Consider the following 13838-nt stretch of genomic DNA (forward strand, 5'->3'; position numbering starts at 1 on the left):
ACAATCTTTTTCACCATTGAGAACCAGCTCATTTTCCAGGTAAGGACACTGAAGCCCAGAAATATTACCTATTTGCCTAAAAAAACTCTTTTTAGTCTTAGGCACAATCATCAACCCAAAAATTACTGGTGAACTGACCAAAAGACTACTATATATTCAATATAACTATTATATTTTGGTCATTCTTATTTTCACAAGAAGATATGCAAGGCAAGTAACCTCAATCAGCCAATTTTGTGTTCTTTTAAAAAGTAACTGGTTTTACAGAAGCCATTGAAATGAATGGCTAAAATGGATTCTTACTATATTAAAATAAATAATGGCATCCCATACATCCGCAAATGCCCCGCCTCTCGTCATTAAAAAAATTTCTTCAAAATCTTTATTAATAAAATCAGTAGAATTCAGAATAATTTTAAAAAATGATGCAAGAACACATTTCCAGAATTAAAATTCAAGTTCTTAAGAAAATGATTTACTGTATTAGAGTAACCTATTTTAAAGTGAAAAATACCTATATATTTTCCTTCTAATTCCTGGATATATTTTTAACTTAGAGGTTATGTTAGATTAAGTAGTTAGTGTTACTAATACTCTTACCAGTTCTGTCATATGACTCATGACATGTACGTGCAATTTCTGCCCCTAGCTCTAAATAATGACCAGCTTTATCCATTCTGGAACCATCTGCTCCCAGTGCAAACATTCCCCCAGCAAAACAGGCCAAATGCCCCATCTTCTTTTCCAAGTGCCCGTTTTTCCATTCTCCAATAAAGGTGAGACCTCCTCGGGACTTCTTAATAAGATGTTTCTCTATAGCCTATAAGAAAGAGTAGATATTCAAAATTTTAGAAGCAAAGTGTTAGTGTTCAAACTTACTACATCTTTCTAGCGGTCATAAAACCTTGGTAATAAGATAGTCCAGAAATCAGTAACATTCCCAAACTGTAAGAGTTAATTTATCGTAAGTTTTGGAGATCAAACAAGTCGCATAGAATCTTGAATGAATACCCCATCACTACTGTGACAAAGACAAGGTGGGAGAGGGAAGACTGACCTAAAGTAAAGACATACCTGTATTACATGTTTTTTTCTTCTAGAGCTAAATGGAATTCATAGGAATCAGTCAATTGAGATCATGATGACAAGTTATAACCCAAAAGGCTCTACCAATTTATTTTCTATTTCACAAACTAAAACTGAAGAGGAAGAGTATCTAGGTTAATCAGAAAAATATGATTTTGGTAATTAGTTAAAATGGTTTCTCCTCTTCCATGTAACTATACCTCTTGTCAAAGTACTTTAAAAAAGCACCATTAGGTGAGACATCATGTATGTTATAAAGCTTACAAAACTAGTTAGAAGGGGTGCTTGGGTGGCTCAGTCATTAAGTGTCTGCCTTCAGCTCAGGTCATGGTCCCAGGGTCCTGGGATTGAGCCCCGCATCGGGCTCCCTGCTCCGCGGGAAGCCTGCTTCTCCCTCTCCCACTCCCCCTGCTTGTGTTCCCTCTCTCACTGTCTCTGTCAAATAAATAAATAAAATCTTTACCAAAAAAAGAAAAAAAAGAAAAGATTAGTTTTTCGAATGCAAGGACAATGTTTTTCATCTTTGTGGGCCTCATGGCATCTGGCATGTTTTCCACATATAAGGCATGCAACAGATGCCTACTCAAGAAACATTTATTGAATGCCTACAATGGACTAAGCACTATATGCCAAATATCAGTTTAACACTTGTGCATTCTGTAAATGACTGTAGGAATTAGTTCCCCCAAAAGTAAGGCTATAAAAAGGATAATAATAATAATAATAAGATCCTTGCTTTGGGACACCTGGGTGGCTCAGTCGTTAAGCGTCTGCCTTCGGCTCAGGTCATGATCCCAGGGTCCTGGGATCGAGCCCCGCATCGGGCTCCCTGCTCAGCGGGAAGCCTGCTTCTCCCTCTCCCACTCCCCCTGCTTGTGTTCCCTCTCTCGCTGTGTCTCTCTCTGTCAAATAAATAAATAAAATCTTTAAAAAAAAAATAAGATCCTTGCTTTAATTTAAAAATACAATAACTATAACTCTGAATACTGATCATCAACTACAGTCAGAATGGTGTTGCTATATACAAAATCATACAAAATCAACAAAGCCTATTGTGTTTCTTTGACAATCCCAAACAACTCTGATGAAGAAAAATGGAGAGAAAACAAAACTTAAGAATATCAAGAACAGGAGAGGAGGGTGGGAGGATGGGCAAAATGGGCGCAGGGGAGTTGGATACAGGCTTCTAGTCATGGAACGAGTAAATCACAGGGATAAACGCAATATAGTCAATGGTACTGTCATAGCGTTATATTGTGACAGATGCTGGCTACACCTGTAGGGAGCAGAGTAGTAAAGACTTGTCGAATCACTATGTTGTACAATGCAACATCATGTGGCAGTTATACTTCAAGAAAAATAATAAAATTTAAAATATATATGTATCTAATTTTAAAAACGGATTTTTTAAAAAGACTTTATTTATTTTAGAGAGAGAGGTGGAGGGGAGGGGCAGAGGGAGAGGCAGAGAGAATCTTAAGCAAGCTCCACATCCAGTGCTGAGCCCAACAGGGGGCTCGATCTCACACCCCTGAGATCATGACCTGAGCCAAAATCAAGAGTCAAACGCTTAAATGACTGAGCCACCCAGGCGCCAATACAACTTTAAAATCCAATTAAAATCACTAAAGGGCTATGGGTTTGTACTGGATCAGAAAGCAAATAACTTAGTAAGTGGGTAACACACCTTTCTATTTCACAGTTGTTGCTTGGAAATATCACATGTAAGTGCTTCCAAGACTGAAACCTGTTCCAATTTTAAACTGTCACAACACTGTGGTAAGAGGTTATATAACTATGAAATGATACAGTAAAGTGGTTAAAAGCACAGCACCTGGAGCCAGACTGTTCAGTTCCAGGCTCCATCACTTACTAGCTATTACGAGCTTGAGCAAGTTACTTAACCTCTTTGTGCCATAAGGTTCTCAAATGTAAAATGGTAGTGAAGATGAGATGATTTCATATGTGTAAAAAGGGTTACAACAGCACCTGGTGTGTGGAAAATACTAGATAAGTGTTTTCCCCATATTATTTATCCATAAGGCTCTCCATGTGTAGGTTCAATGTCAGCTGAAAGAAGAAATGTTTATGAAAATGTCTGGTGAAGTCAGAAGTTTTTCTAGTCTGTGTAGATAATAACTAAAAGTAATTAAAATAAATTTTCATACATAAATATATATTTATTCTTCAACAATTTCTTTAAAATGCCACAATAAAGGAAAACAATACAAGACTTTTAGATTAAAATACCAAAATTCTACAGTGAGGGCATAGAACCAAATGCATTTAGGTGTTCACTGGTCACTATGAAACACACTGTATATTCATAGAATGTTAAACAGGTAAATGTTCTGACAAGAATTACCTCAATAGCATCATCATACATTTTTCTCGCCTCATGGTCTGTTTTATCTGACATCAACCATGCTTTTAGTAGGTATTCATAAAAACTGTCTCCCAGCCCGCCAACTGATGTATGGTCTGTAATGAAAGAAAAAGGAAAGGATGGAGGTGGAGGAAAGAGAAGACAGAAGACAATGAAATAATCTTTTTCAAGTATAATGACTATTACTGGTCAACAATTTAAAAATTATATTGACAGCCTTACTTGCAGCATACTTCAAATTTAGTCCAGTAAAAATATGCCCTCATTACTTCTCTCTACATGTGTACCCAACTTTCCAGATACCCCTTTCTGCTGGATGGGGTATTTCACACACATAGGAGTCTTTTTCTTCGGTCACATAGTTTGTACAGTGTCACACAACCAAACTTTTCCAAAAGTGAAAACAACTCATATATTAATGACTTTAAACTATACAAGCTGTAAGATTAAACATGAGATACACTTGAATCTGATGTTAACTAAAAAGAGCCCATTTTTCTCTAGGATGGTTAGTGGTGATTTCTGTGCCATAGACAGTAAAGTAAAATAAATCTAAAAGGCCTTTGTAGTAACACTTTGCATAATATAATAAGCTATTGAAGGAATACACTTGGTTGCTATTTATACAGCTTTTTCTTCATATGTTTGCCCTATGTGTATTCTTATTCTACCCCATCTATACTTCTAATCCTATCCAAGGCAACAGCATAACTCCCAAGGCAACCCTAGTCTTCTATCCCTTTCCGTAAGCCCCACTCTACATTTTTAAACTTTGCTTAAAAACTCACATCCTCCCCGCACAAAAAAGAAAAACAACACACTTCTATGACCTGTCAATCATTCATAGAGCACTAGCACTGGTTTCCTACTTTAGTGAGGAAAGGATGGACCGCTGGGTGGTTTATGGAACAACTGGCTATCTGGGGGGAAATGCATATTAATATTTGTATCTTTAGCTCACAAAAATAAACTTGTGGTGGATGAGTGATTTAAAAGTAAAACACAAAACTGTAAGTATTCCAGAAGAAAATATAAGAAGATGTCTGCTCTTCCTAAGCAGATGATCTTCTTAGGCAAAACACAGAATGAAGGAGTCACAAAGGAAAGACTTATAGCATCATATGGTACAATCTACCGTAAATGAATTTGTAAGACCAGAAACTGAATAGGATATTTACAACATTTATAATAGAAATAAAGAGTAATACCCTATACAAAGAACTCTGATAACTAAATAAGGAAAACTGCTTTAGAGCACACACAAGTAATTTAAAAAAAGAAACACAAATTAATAATTAACATAAGAAAGGAAGATCAACTCTATTAGTGACCAGAGAAAAGCAAATTAAAACAATGAGGTTCCATTTTTGTCTATTTAATTGGCAAACATTTTTAAAAACTGATAGCATCCAATGTACATAAAGTTATGGTTCACAGGTGGTGGGAATGGAGGGCAATTTTGTAGTAGCTATCAAAATTTAACTAGGTTTTCTACTTCTGGAATTATCCTGTAACAAATACACAAGTATAGATGTAGAAGAAAAAAGGTCATCAGTGCACTGTATCCATTAATAAAAACGTAAGATAACCTCAAACGTCTAGGGATGTAGCTACATAAATTACAGTATAAAGAGACTATACGAGAACACACAATCATTAAAGAGGATCAGGTGAATCTGTAACCTGATACTGGAAGATATCTATTATATGCTGTTAAATAGGGGGAGGGTAAGTTTCAGAATAATATAGTTTGATACTACAAAAAATTTGTATGTTTAAAGAATATTATTGTACAGAAAAGGTTTGTATATTGTATAGAAAAGATTTAAAAAGACAACTGTGCACAGTGACTACCTCTACGGGAGTAGCCTATGTAACTTGTGTGATTAAATCATCTTCTGTTATAGAAAGTAATAAATGGGGGAAAGTGCCACCATTCACTTTAAACAACACGTTTGCTACTACTTTAGTAATTCGCTTGTACCTTCAACAGCCTGCATCTCAAATGCTCTTATTTATCACTTTTTTTCCTTTAGTCATAAGTATACATTTCAATGAATTCTTACATATATATACACCCACAAGGTAAAAATATAGAGCATTTCCAGCATTCCAAGGTCTCCCTCATGTGGCCTTCACAATCAATACCCAACTTCCAAAGATAACCATTTTTTTGACCTCTACATTAAATGATTTGTCAAGTTCACATAAAATAGCCATTCGTATAAAATGGCAATATATTTTCAAGAATGATTTGGTAGCTTACTGATCTCCTTTGTTTTCCATCTAAATATCTAGAAGAATATTGCCTTATGTAGGCTTCTCTGAGTCTCTAACATTTAAAGTGCTTGGGTATTAGAGAAGACAGAGGAACAAGATAGTTTTCTCTCAAACTGCACAAGAAGATCACAATTAAATTTCTAAAGTTCACATAAAATAACCATTTGTATAAAATGGCAATATACTTTCAATGATTTGGTAGCTTAATGATCTCCTTTGTTTTCCATCTAAATATCTAGAAAGATATATGCCTTATGTAGGCTTCTCTGAGTCTCTAACATTTAAAGTGCTTGGGTATTAGAGAAGACAGAGGAACAAAAGACAGTTTTCTCTCAGACTGCACAAGAAGATCACAGTTAAATTTCTAACAGCTTTCAATACTCGTCATACTTATATTTAAGAATTTTATAATGATGGTAACGTATGATGATAGGTTTAAAGGATAAGTTACACTTAGATGCTAAATTCCAACAGATTTAAATATTTTATAGTTACTGGAAATCATAAAAGATAACACATATTTGTAAAATATTAAAACAATATGGAACTGAGTAGACAGAGAAAGTCCCTCATATTTAGGGACAGAGATTACATACAGGACAGAGAAATGTTGAGGGATGCATTTTGGGTACGTTATTTGCTAATGAACCAGAAGACAGGAATTCACTCAAATTTATCCAATTCCTATTGTTTATGAACTCTGAATCTTTGTGGAATTACATCAGTTACCCTTTTGTAGTGTTCTTTTACTATATTCTAGGTTGCACCTTTCTCAGTTCTACTCACACAATCTCAGCTACAGTGCATTACGCAAATTTGTTTAAGCAAATTTGTTTAAATAATCCTGTCCATTACAATCTCCCTTTTACCTCCAACTCTCTTTACCATCTTGAGTTAATTGCTTTCTACCTTTTTCTGTACTTGCATTTCACTGTGATCTCAAGGAGAATGGTTGGCCACAGTGGTGAAGTTATAGTTCAATCTTCCACCATGAAGCAGAAGTCCTAGTAAAACTTTCTCAATTTGAGTTCTTTCTGGATAACTTTACAATTTGTTAATGCTATATATGTATGACTTCTCATTCCCCTGTCTCCTAATCTGCTCTCATTGTTGTCCTATCATGAATAAAAATCAAAGCAGGTGGGAACTTAGGGCATCTTGGTTTACTCCAGTATTTCTGGATGGTGTAGGACTTGTAAGTTTGTAACCATTATGTAATTCAGGATGATTTTAGGTGGTACATAGAATAACTTTTTAAAAACTGTCAGAGTCATGGGGTGCTTGGGTGGCTCAGTTGGTTAAGTGTCCAACTCTTGCTTTCGACTCAGGCCATGATCTCAGGATTGTGAGACGGAGCCCTAGATCCAGCTGTGACTGTCTCTCTCCCACTCCCTTCCCCCCGCCAAAAAAAGTCGTTGTCATAGTTACATAATGACTATTGTCAAGATGATCTTTTAACTTCATGCAAGATCCTGCCCCCTCCCTGGAGCACATACCAACAACAAAGGATGAAATCATTATTTAACAGGTATTTCACACTTGAAAACAAAATAAAAATTGTAGTAAATAAGAAATACAAAGAAACTCATAATGTTAAAAGCAGGAGTTTCTATTTCTTGAAAATAAAGACATCTAGAAGTTTACTTCCTCCAACATCATGGGATTCAAAGCACTCACTCATGGTGGGACTCTGGGTATGAAATAAGTTTCTAATATCCTTGGGAGAGCTGACATTCCAGTATAAAAAACACCAAGTTCTGAACTGATAAGCCAGTGGAGGCATTAATAATACTGCCAGGAATGGAGTAGTAAATAGTGAGAGTGGAAAGAAAAACACACATCGTGGAGCTCTCTCAAACTGAGCTTGCAAATGAAAACTCCAATGCACATAAGGAAAACTCATCATAAAAGAATTCAACTATGCAAATAGGAGAATGTATTATACCATGAAAAAGTAAATAATGCAGCTACCTTCTAAAAACAAGTTTAATATTTTAAAAGTGTACTAAGAGAAAAAAACGTATAAAGCCAAAACTGATCAATTTGCACTGAAAAATGGGCATAGATTTTTTTTTTTTAATTTATTTATTCATTTGAGAGAGTGAGAATGAGAGAGAGTACATGAGAGGGGGCAGGGTCAGAGGGAGAAGCAGGCTCCTCGCCGAGCAGGGAGCCCGATGCGGGACTCGATCCCGGGACTCCAGGATCATGACCTGAGCCGAAGGCAGTTGCTTAACCAACTGAGCCACCCAGGTGCCCTGGGCATAGATTTTAATACAACTATTTGAAAATTGACAGATCAGAAAAAAAACATTAGACAATGAATCTGATAACAGTCTTGTTTAATATGCTGAGAAGTTTGAGTTGCCTTAAAGGAAAGCAGACTCTGCTAAACTACGAGCAATTTGTCAAGAGACACTCATTAGCTTGTTTCTTTATATACCCTACAATGCTTTGCACAATTCTTACTTCTAGTTAAGAGTGCTCAATAAGCATTTATTAAATGAATGGCTATTTTCCCATTTTCAAGTATGAATAGCATTTCACAAATACAATAACTTATCTTTTAAGGTATTTTTTCTTTTTTGTGGGGGAGCCTGGGTGGCACAGTCAGTTAAGTGTCCAACTCTTGGTTTTGGTTCAGGTCATGATCTCAGGAGTCACGAGATTAAGCCACACGTCGGGCTCTCTGCTCAGCAGGGAGTCTGCCTGAGATTCTCTCTCCCTCTCCCCCTCTGCCCCTCACACTCACACACATATTCGCTCTCTAAATAAATAAATAAATAAATCTTTCTTTTTTTTCTTTTTAAGGGGTATTTTTTCTTTTTTAAAATGAATTGGATAGGGGCGCCTGGGTGGCTCAGTTGGTTAAGCGACTGCCTTCAGCTCAGGTCATGATCCTGGAGTCCCGGGATTGAGTCCCGCATCGGGCTCCCTGCTCGGCAGGGAGTCTGCTTCTCCCTCTGACCCTCCTCCCTCTCATGCTGTCTCTCATTCTCTCTCTCTCAAATAAATAAATAAAATCTTTAAAAAAAAAAAAAAAAGAATTGGATCACTTTTTTAAAAAAAATGATTCCACTTTCACAATCTCTCTCTCTTTTTCAGTTTAGGGAAACAAGTAATTATGGGATAAATAGTAATACCTAACATCTAATATTTACAAGTTCAACAAAAAAATGTTTATAGAATGAATGCATTAACTACCTTATTCATTCTTTCAAGTTTTAATAAAATTTACATGTATATATATATATTTTTTTTTTTAAAGATTTATTTATTTATTTGAGAGAGCGAGAATGAGAGAGAGCACATGAGAGGGGGGAGGGTCAGAGGGAGAAGCAGGCTCCTCGCTGAGCAGGGAGCCCGATGCGGGACTCGATCCCGGGACTCCAGGATCATGACCTGAGCCGAAGGCAGTCGCTCAACCAACTGAGCCACCCAGGCGCCCCTACATGTATATATTTTTAAACTTTCCTAATTCCCCCAATACTAGGATGTCTATAATTGTAGTATATTCAATTGCTTACATGAAATATCCACTGAAATATAACTTTAAAAACCTTACAAAACTTCATTCATCTGAATTATCAGAAATATACACAAAGTCTTGATATTAAGGTTTTCCTTAATATTTAATTTTCTTATAGCTCAGCTCCAGATACAATATTTCAACTATTCAGGGGACTGTAGTAAGAAAGCATTTTCTTTTTTTTATTATTATTATGTTCAGTTAGCCGGCATATAATACATGTTAAGTTTTTGTTGTAGTGTTCAACAATTCATGAGTTGCATATAACACCCAGTGCTCATCACCACACATGCCCTCCTTAATACCCATCACCCGGTTACCCCATCGTCCTGCCCCCTCCCTTCTGTAACCCTCAGTTTGTTTCCCAGAGTCCAGAGTCTCTCATGTGCATCTACATGGATGGAACGGGAGGATATTATGCTAAGTGAAATAAGTCAAACAGAGAGAGACAATTACCATATGGTTTCACTCATGTGGAACATAATGAACAGAGCAGGGCAGAGGACCACAGGGGGAGGGAGGGAAAACTGAATGGGAAGAAATCAGAGAGGGAGACAAACCAAGAATGTATTTTCTAAAAATAACCAAATACCTAATTCCGTTCCTCTTTTCTCTTAAAAGAATTTGAATTCACTCCTGCTTCTTTCTCCTCACCTACTTGCTCCTTATTCCCCTACATTCTGGCTTTGGCCTACAGCAGACAGCCAAACCAAAATGGCATTCTATAAGCGAACAGTCATTTCTCAGTCCCAATACATCAAATAAACTGTACGTGCAAGAGAAGATGATTAGACCACACAAAGAGCATGTGGAGGGTGAGGCAGTAAGGGTGATACTGAACTGAGGGAGAGAACTGAAGGCCCAAATTAACTAAAGGGAAGAAGAAATGAAGGAACAGATTTTGGAGTTACTAAGAAGGTAAAAACAACAGGACAGGAATCTGGCCAAATTGTCAAGTTTCTGGCACAGACCAGACTATGTAAAGTATGGAGGAAATAAGGAATCACAATGAGGAATAAATTTTAAAGAAGAGATAATAAGCTCAATTTTTTACCTACTGAGTTTAAGATATCTACAAATAGGGGATGCCTGGGTGGCTCAGTTGTTAAGCGTCTGCCTTCGGCTCAGGTCATGCAGGGTCCTGGGATTGAGTCCCACATCGGGCTCTCTGCTCCACGGGAAGCCTGCTTCTCCCTCTCCCACTCCCCCTGATTGTGTTCCCTCTCCTGCTGTCTCTCTCTCTCTCTGTCAAATAAATAAATAAAAATCTTTAAAAAAAAAAAAAAAAGGATACCTACAAATAACCCAGAAACAAATATCCTGTACGTGGGGAGGGGAGATAGAAGTTTAAAGCCCAAGCAAAATCAGTAATGAAATACTGATTTACATCAGGGGTGGGGGTGGAGGGGCAACTTTTCCTGTAAAGGGCCAGATAACATGCAGTCTTTGTTGCATGCCCCTCTGTTTTGCTGTTGTTGATGATGATTGTTTAAGCCCTTCAAAAATGCAAAAAAAAAAAAAACTTGTTTTATCTAGTAGGCCATATAAACACAGGCCAGAGGCTAGCCTAGTTTGCCAGTTGCTGATTCATATTTCACAGATATATAGGACACAGTTCGTCCTGTAAAAAGAGATGAGGTCTGTGAGGCAAAAAAGGAAAGGATAAGAAGAATTCCTAGGAATATGCACATTTAAGAAGCTAGGTGAAGAAGAATATGAAACAAATTCCCATCCCTTTAAAGTAGATTGGCCTTGTACTTGCTTTGTCTAACTGAAAGTGGTAAAAAGTAACATCATGCCAGTTTCAAGTCCAACCCTCAAGAGGCCTTAATGTGCTCCACTTCTTTTTATGGGACCTTGTTACTGCCATGGAAATAAGCATGGTATATAGCCTGATAAATGGTGAGAGACCATAGGGAGTAGGGCTGAATCTCCCCAAGTGGGGCTGTGCTAGATTAGCCAGCCTGCAGACAACCTGCCAGCTCACTGGGACACATTAGTAAGTCCAGACAAGACCAGCAGAACCTCTCAGCCAACCTGTAGACTCTGAAGAAATAATACATTATTTTAAGTCACTAAATTTTAGAGTGGTTTGTTATACAGAAATACCTAACTAATACATTGTCCTTTTTGGACTAGTCTATAGGACAGTCGCTGGGCCACATAAAAAATTACTTTTAGTGAGCGGTAGAAAGCAGAGCCCGGGGCGCCTGGGTGGCTCAGTTGGTTAAGCGACTGCCTTCGGCTCAGGTCATGATCCCGGAGTCCCCGGATCGAGTCCCGCATCGGGCTCCCTGCTCGGCAGGGAGTCTGCTTCTCCCTCTGACCCTCCTCCCTCTCATGCTCTCTGTATCTCATTCTCTCTGTCTCAAATAAATAAATAAAATCTTTAAAAAAAAAAAAAAAAGAAAGCAGAGCCCAGAATGCAATGCATCAAAAGAAGTGAACAGAAGGCAAACAAGAAAAACCAACAAATATAAACATTTCTTCAAAAGGCTTTATCCTGACAGGAAGAAGAAAGGTGGAGTGTCTGCTAGAAGGGGCTATGGCAATGAAGAAGAGTAGAGGAAATAGAGAGAAGGGCTCACTGGCAATGAGAAAGGAACCAGGAGGTTTAACACATGGTGTAATCACAATGAGAATACCAAAAAAGAAAGAGTTCAGGAGATGAAAGAGGACAGAATACAGAACGCAGGTCAAAGGAAAAATACTGGTCAGGATCTTCTGAGACTGGAAAAATAGAAATAAAGCCCAGTGACCCAGTAAATGAGCTTACAGGTAAAGAGATCTGCATAAGAATCTTCACTTTCACTTTGACTTATGAAACAAGGTTGTCTAGGTAGAAGTGAGGTAAAGGGGTATGGTGACCAACTTTTAAAAACTACCAAAGAAGCATTCTGTGAATAATAATAATTTTTAAAAACTAGAAGCACAGAATGGGACATACAAGGAGCAATAGTGAGAAAAAGAAATTAATACTTTGAACCACAAGTTTATGATGAATTAGGCAATGGAGCAATAAAAGTATGCTAGAGTTCTCATCTTGCTCAGAGGGAAGATCCAGTAATGATTAATTCTAAATGTCATTAGAAAAATATAAATAATCAGGGCGTAAGTTAAAATTCAAGGGCAATTGTTAAGAAAAGATGAAAATATATATATTAATTTTGAAACGAATAAAGAAAAAGAAAATGAAACAAAAGACATAAGGCAGTATGCGGAGGCTATTTTAAGAATGCATAATAGGGAGAAAAAAAAAAACAAGTAAGATAAAAGAAACTGACTTAGAAAAAGACTTGTGTTTTGGACCAGAATGAAGTAACAGTTTACCCTGTAACCTAAAATAGCCAAAAACACTGGACAATATGCATGAAATGATGGTTTTCATGATACTGAGCATCAGGCAGTAAAGGACAGTGATCTGTCAGATATGGAAAATAAACAAGGGGAGTCTTGTGACTGCCCCCAGATGACTGCCTCAAGAAAGTTTCCAGGCAGAGGCATAGGGAGGAGAAAATAAGGCACAGTCCAGAAAGTCCAAGGCAGCTAGGGTTCATAGACAGGGTACCAGAGAAAAGAGACCTGCACAGAAAGAGAAACCAGATATCTATAAAGGGTTCCCCTGAGTATCCAGTAGAGTACTGAGCAGCACACACGTGTGAGCAAACTACCTGAGACTGGGAAAAGAACCACATGAAAAGATGGGAGGGGACACTGCCTGGGGCTCACAAAGACCCTACTGGTAATAATGCTTCTTTCCATGAGCCAGATGAGAAAAATCCATACTTCATGGGCCATTAGAGTAGAGTATGCAGGAGATAATTAGCCCTAGACTGAGCAATGTACCAGATCCCCCTTACAAATCATAAAATCAAGACAGGAAAAGGTCTAACAGTTTCCAAGTTACTTAACTGTATCCCCCCAAAAAACTCAAGAAGATTTCTAGGAAAAGAAAAATATCCAGCACTCAAACAAGATAAAACTGACAATGTCTAACATCTAATCCAAGATTACCAGGCATGCAAAGAGGCAGGAAAGAAACCACTCACAATGAGGAAAATAAGGAACCAGTCCAAACTGACCCAGAATTGACAAAAATGGTAGAATGACCAGAGAAGAATATTACAAGTTACTATAACTGTGTTTATCTATGTGCAAATAGGTAAGCAGAGACAAGGAAGATATAAAAAGATCCAAACTGAACTTCCAAAGATGAAAACTACTGTGTTAGAGACAAACAAATACAGTGGAAGGGATTAAGAGCAGATGAGACAATAAATAAGAAAAGAATAGTAAACTTGAAGGCACTGCGATGGAAATTATTCAAGATGAAACACAGAGGAGGTAAAAAACAGAAATAAAAAAGTATCAGTGAACTAAGTGGCCTAATACATTTAGGATAACTGGAATGTCTGAAGGACAGGCATGACCGAAAAATTACCTGAAGAGGTAAGAGCTAAAAATATCTCCAAATTTGATAATAATAATAACTAAAAACCCACATGAAAATGAAAACACAACACAGCAGAATTTGTGGGATACGGTACATAAGCGGAA

The 13838-nt window shown here is 37.3% G+C and overlaps 1 protein-coding gene across 4 annotated transcripts in view; it reads right to left on the reverse strand.

Annotated features, from left to right (window-relative positions):
• Positions 1–13838, reverse strand: part of MAN1A2 (mannosidase alpha class 1A member 2) — a 217410-nt gene that overhangs the window by 55792 nt on the left and 147780 nt on the right. For all 4 annotated transcript variants that reach the window (XM_054512663.2, XM_054512662.2, XM_064588567.1 and 1 more), the window contains exons 9-10: positions 3452–3567; positions 601–820 (exon numbers count right to left, since the gene is read on the reverse strand). In XM_054512663.2, coding sequence (XP_054368638.1) covers positions 601–820; positions 3452–3567 — 336 coding nt within the window. The remainder of the gene's footprint in view (positions 1–600; positions 821–3451; positions 3568–13838) is intronic.

The sequence above is a fragment of the Mirounga angustirostris genome, unplaced genomic scaffold, assembly GCF_029215605.1.
Source record: "Mirounga angustirostris isolate CCGP_5_RB_7025 unplaced genomic scaffold, mMirAng1.0.hap1 SCAF_4, whole genome shotgun sequence".
NCBI classification, from domain to species: domain Eukaryota; kingdom Metazoa; phylum Chordata; class Mammalia; order Carnivora; family Phocidae; genus Mirounga; species Mirounga angustirostris.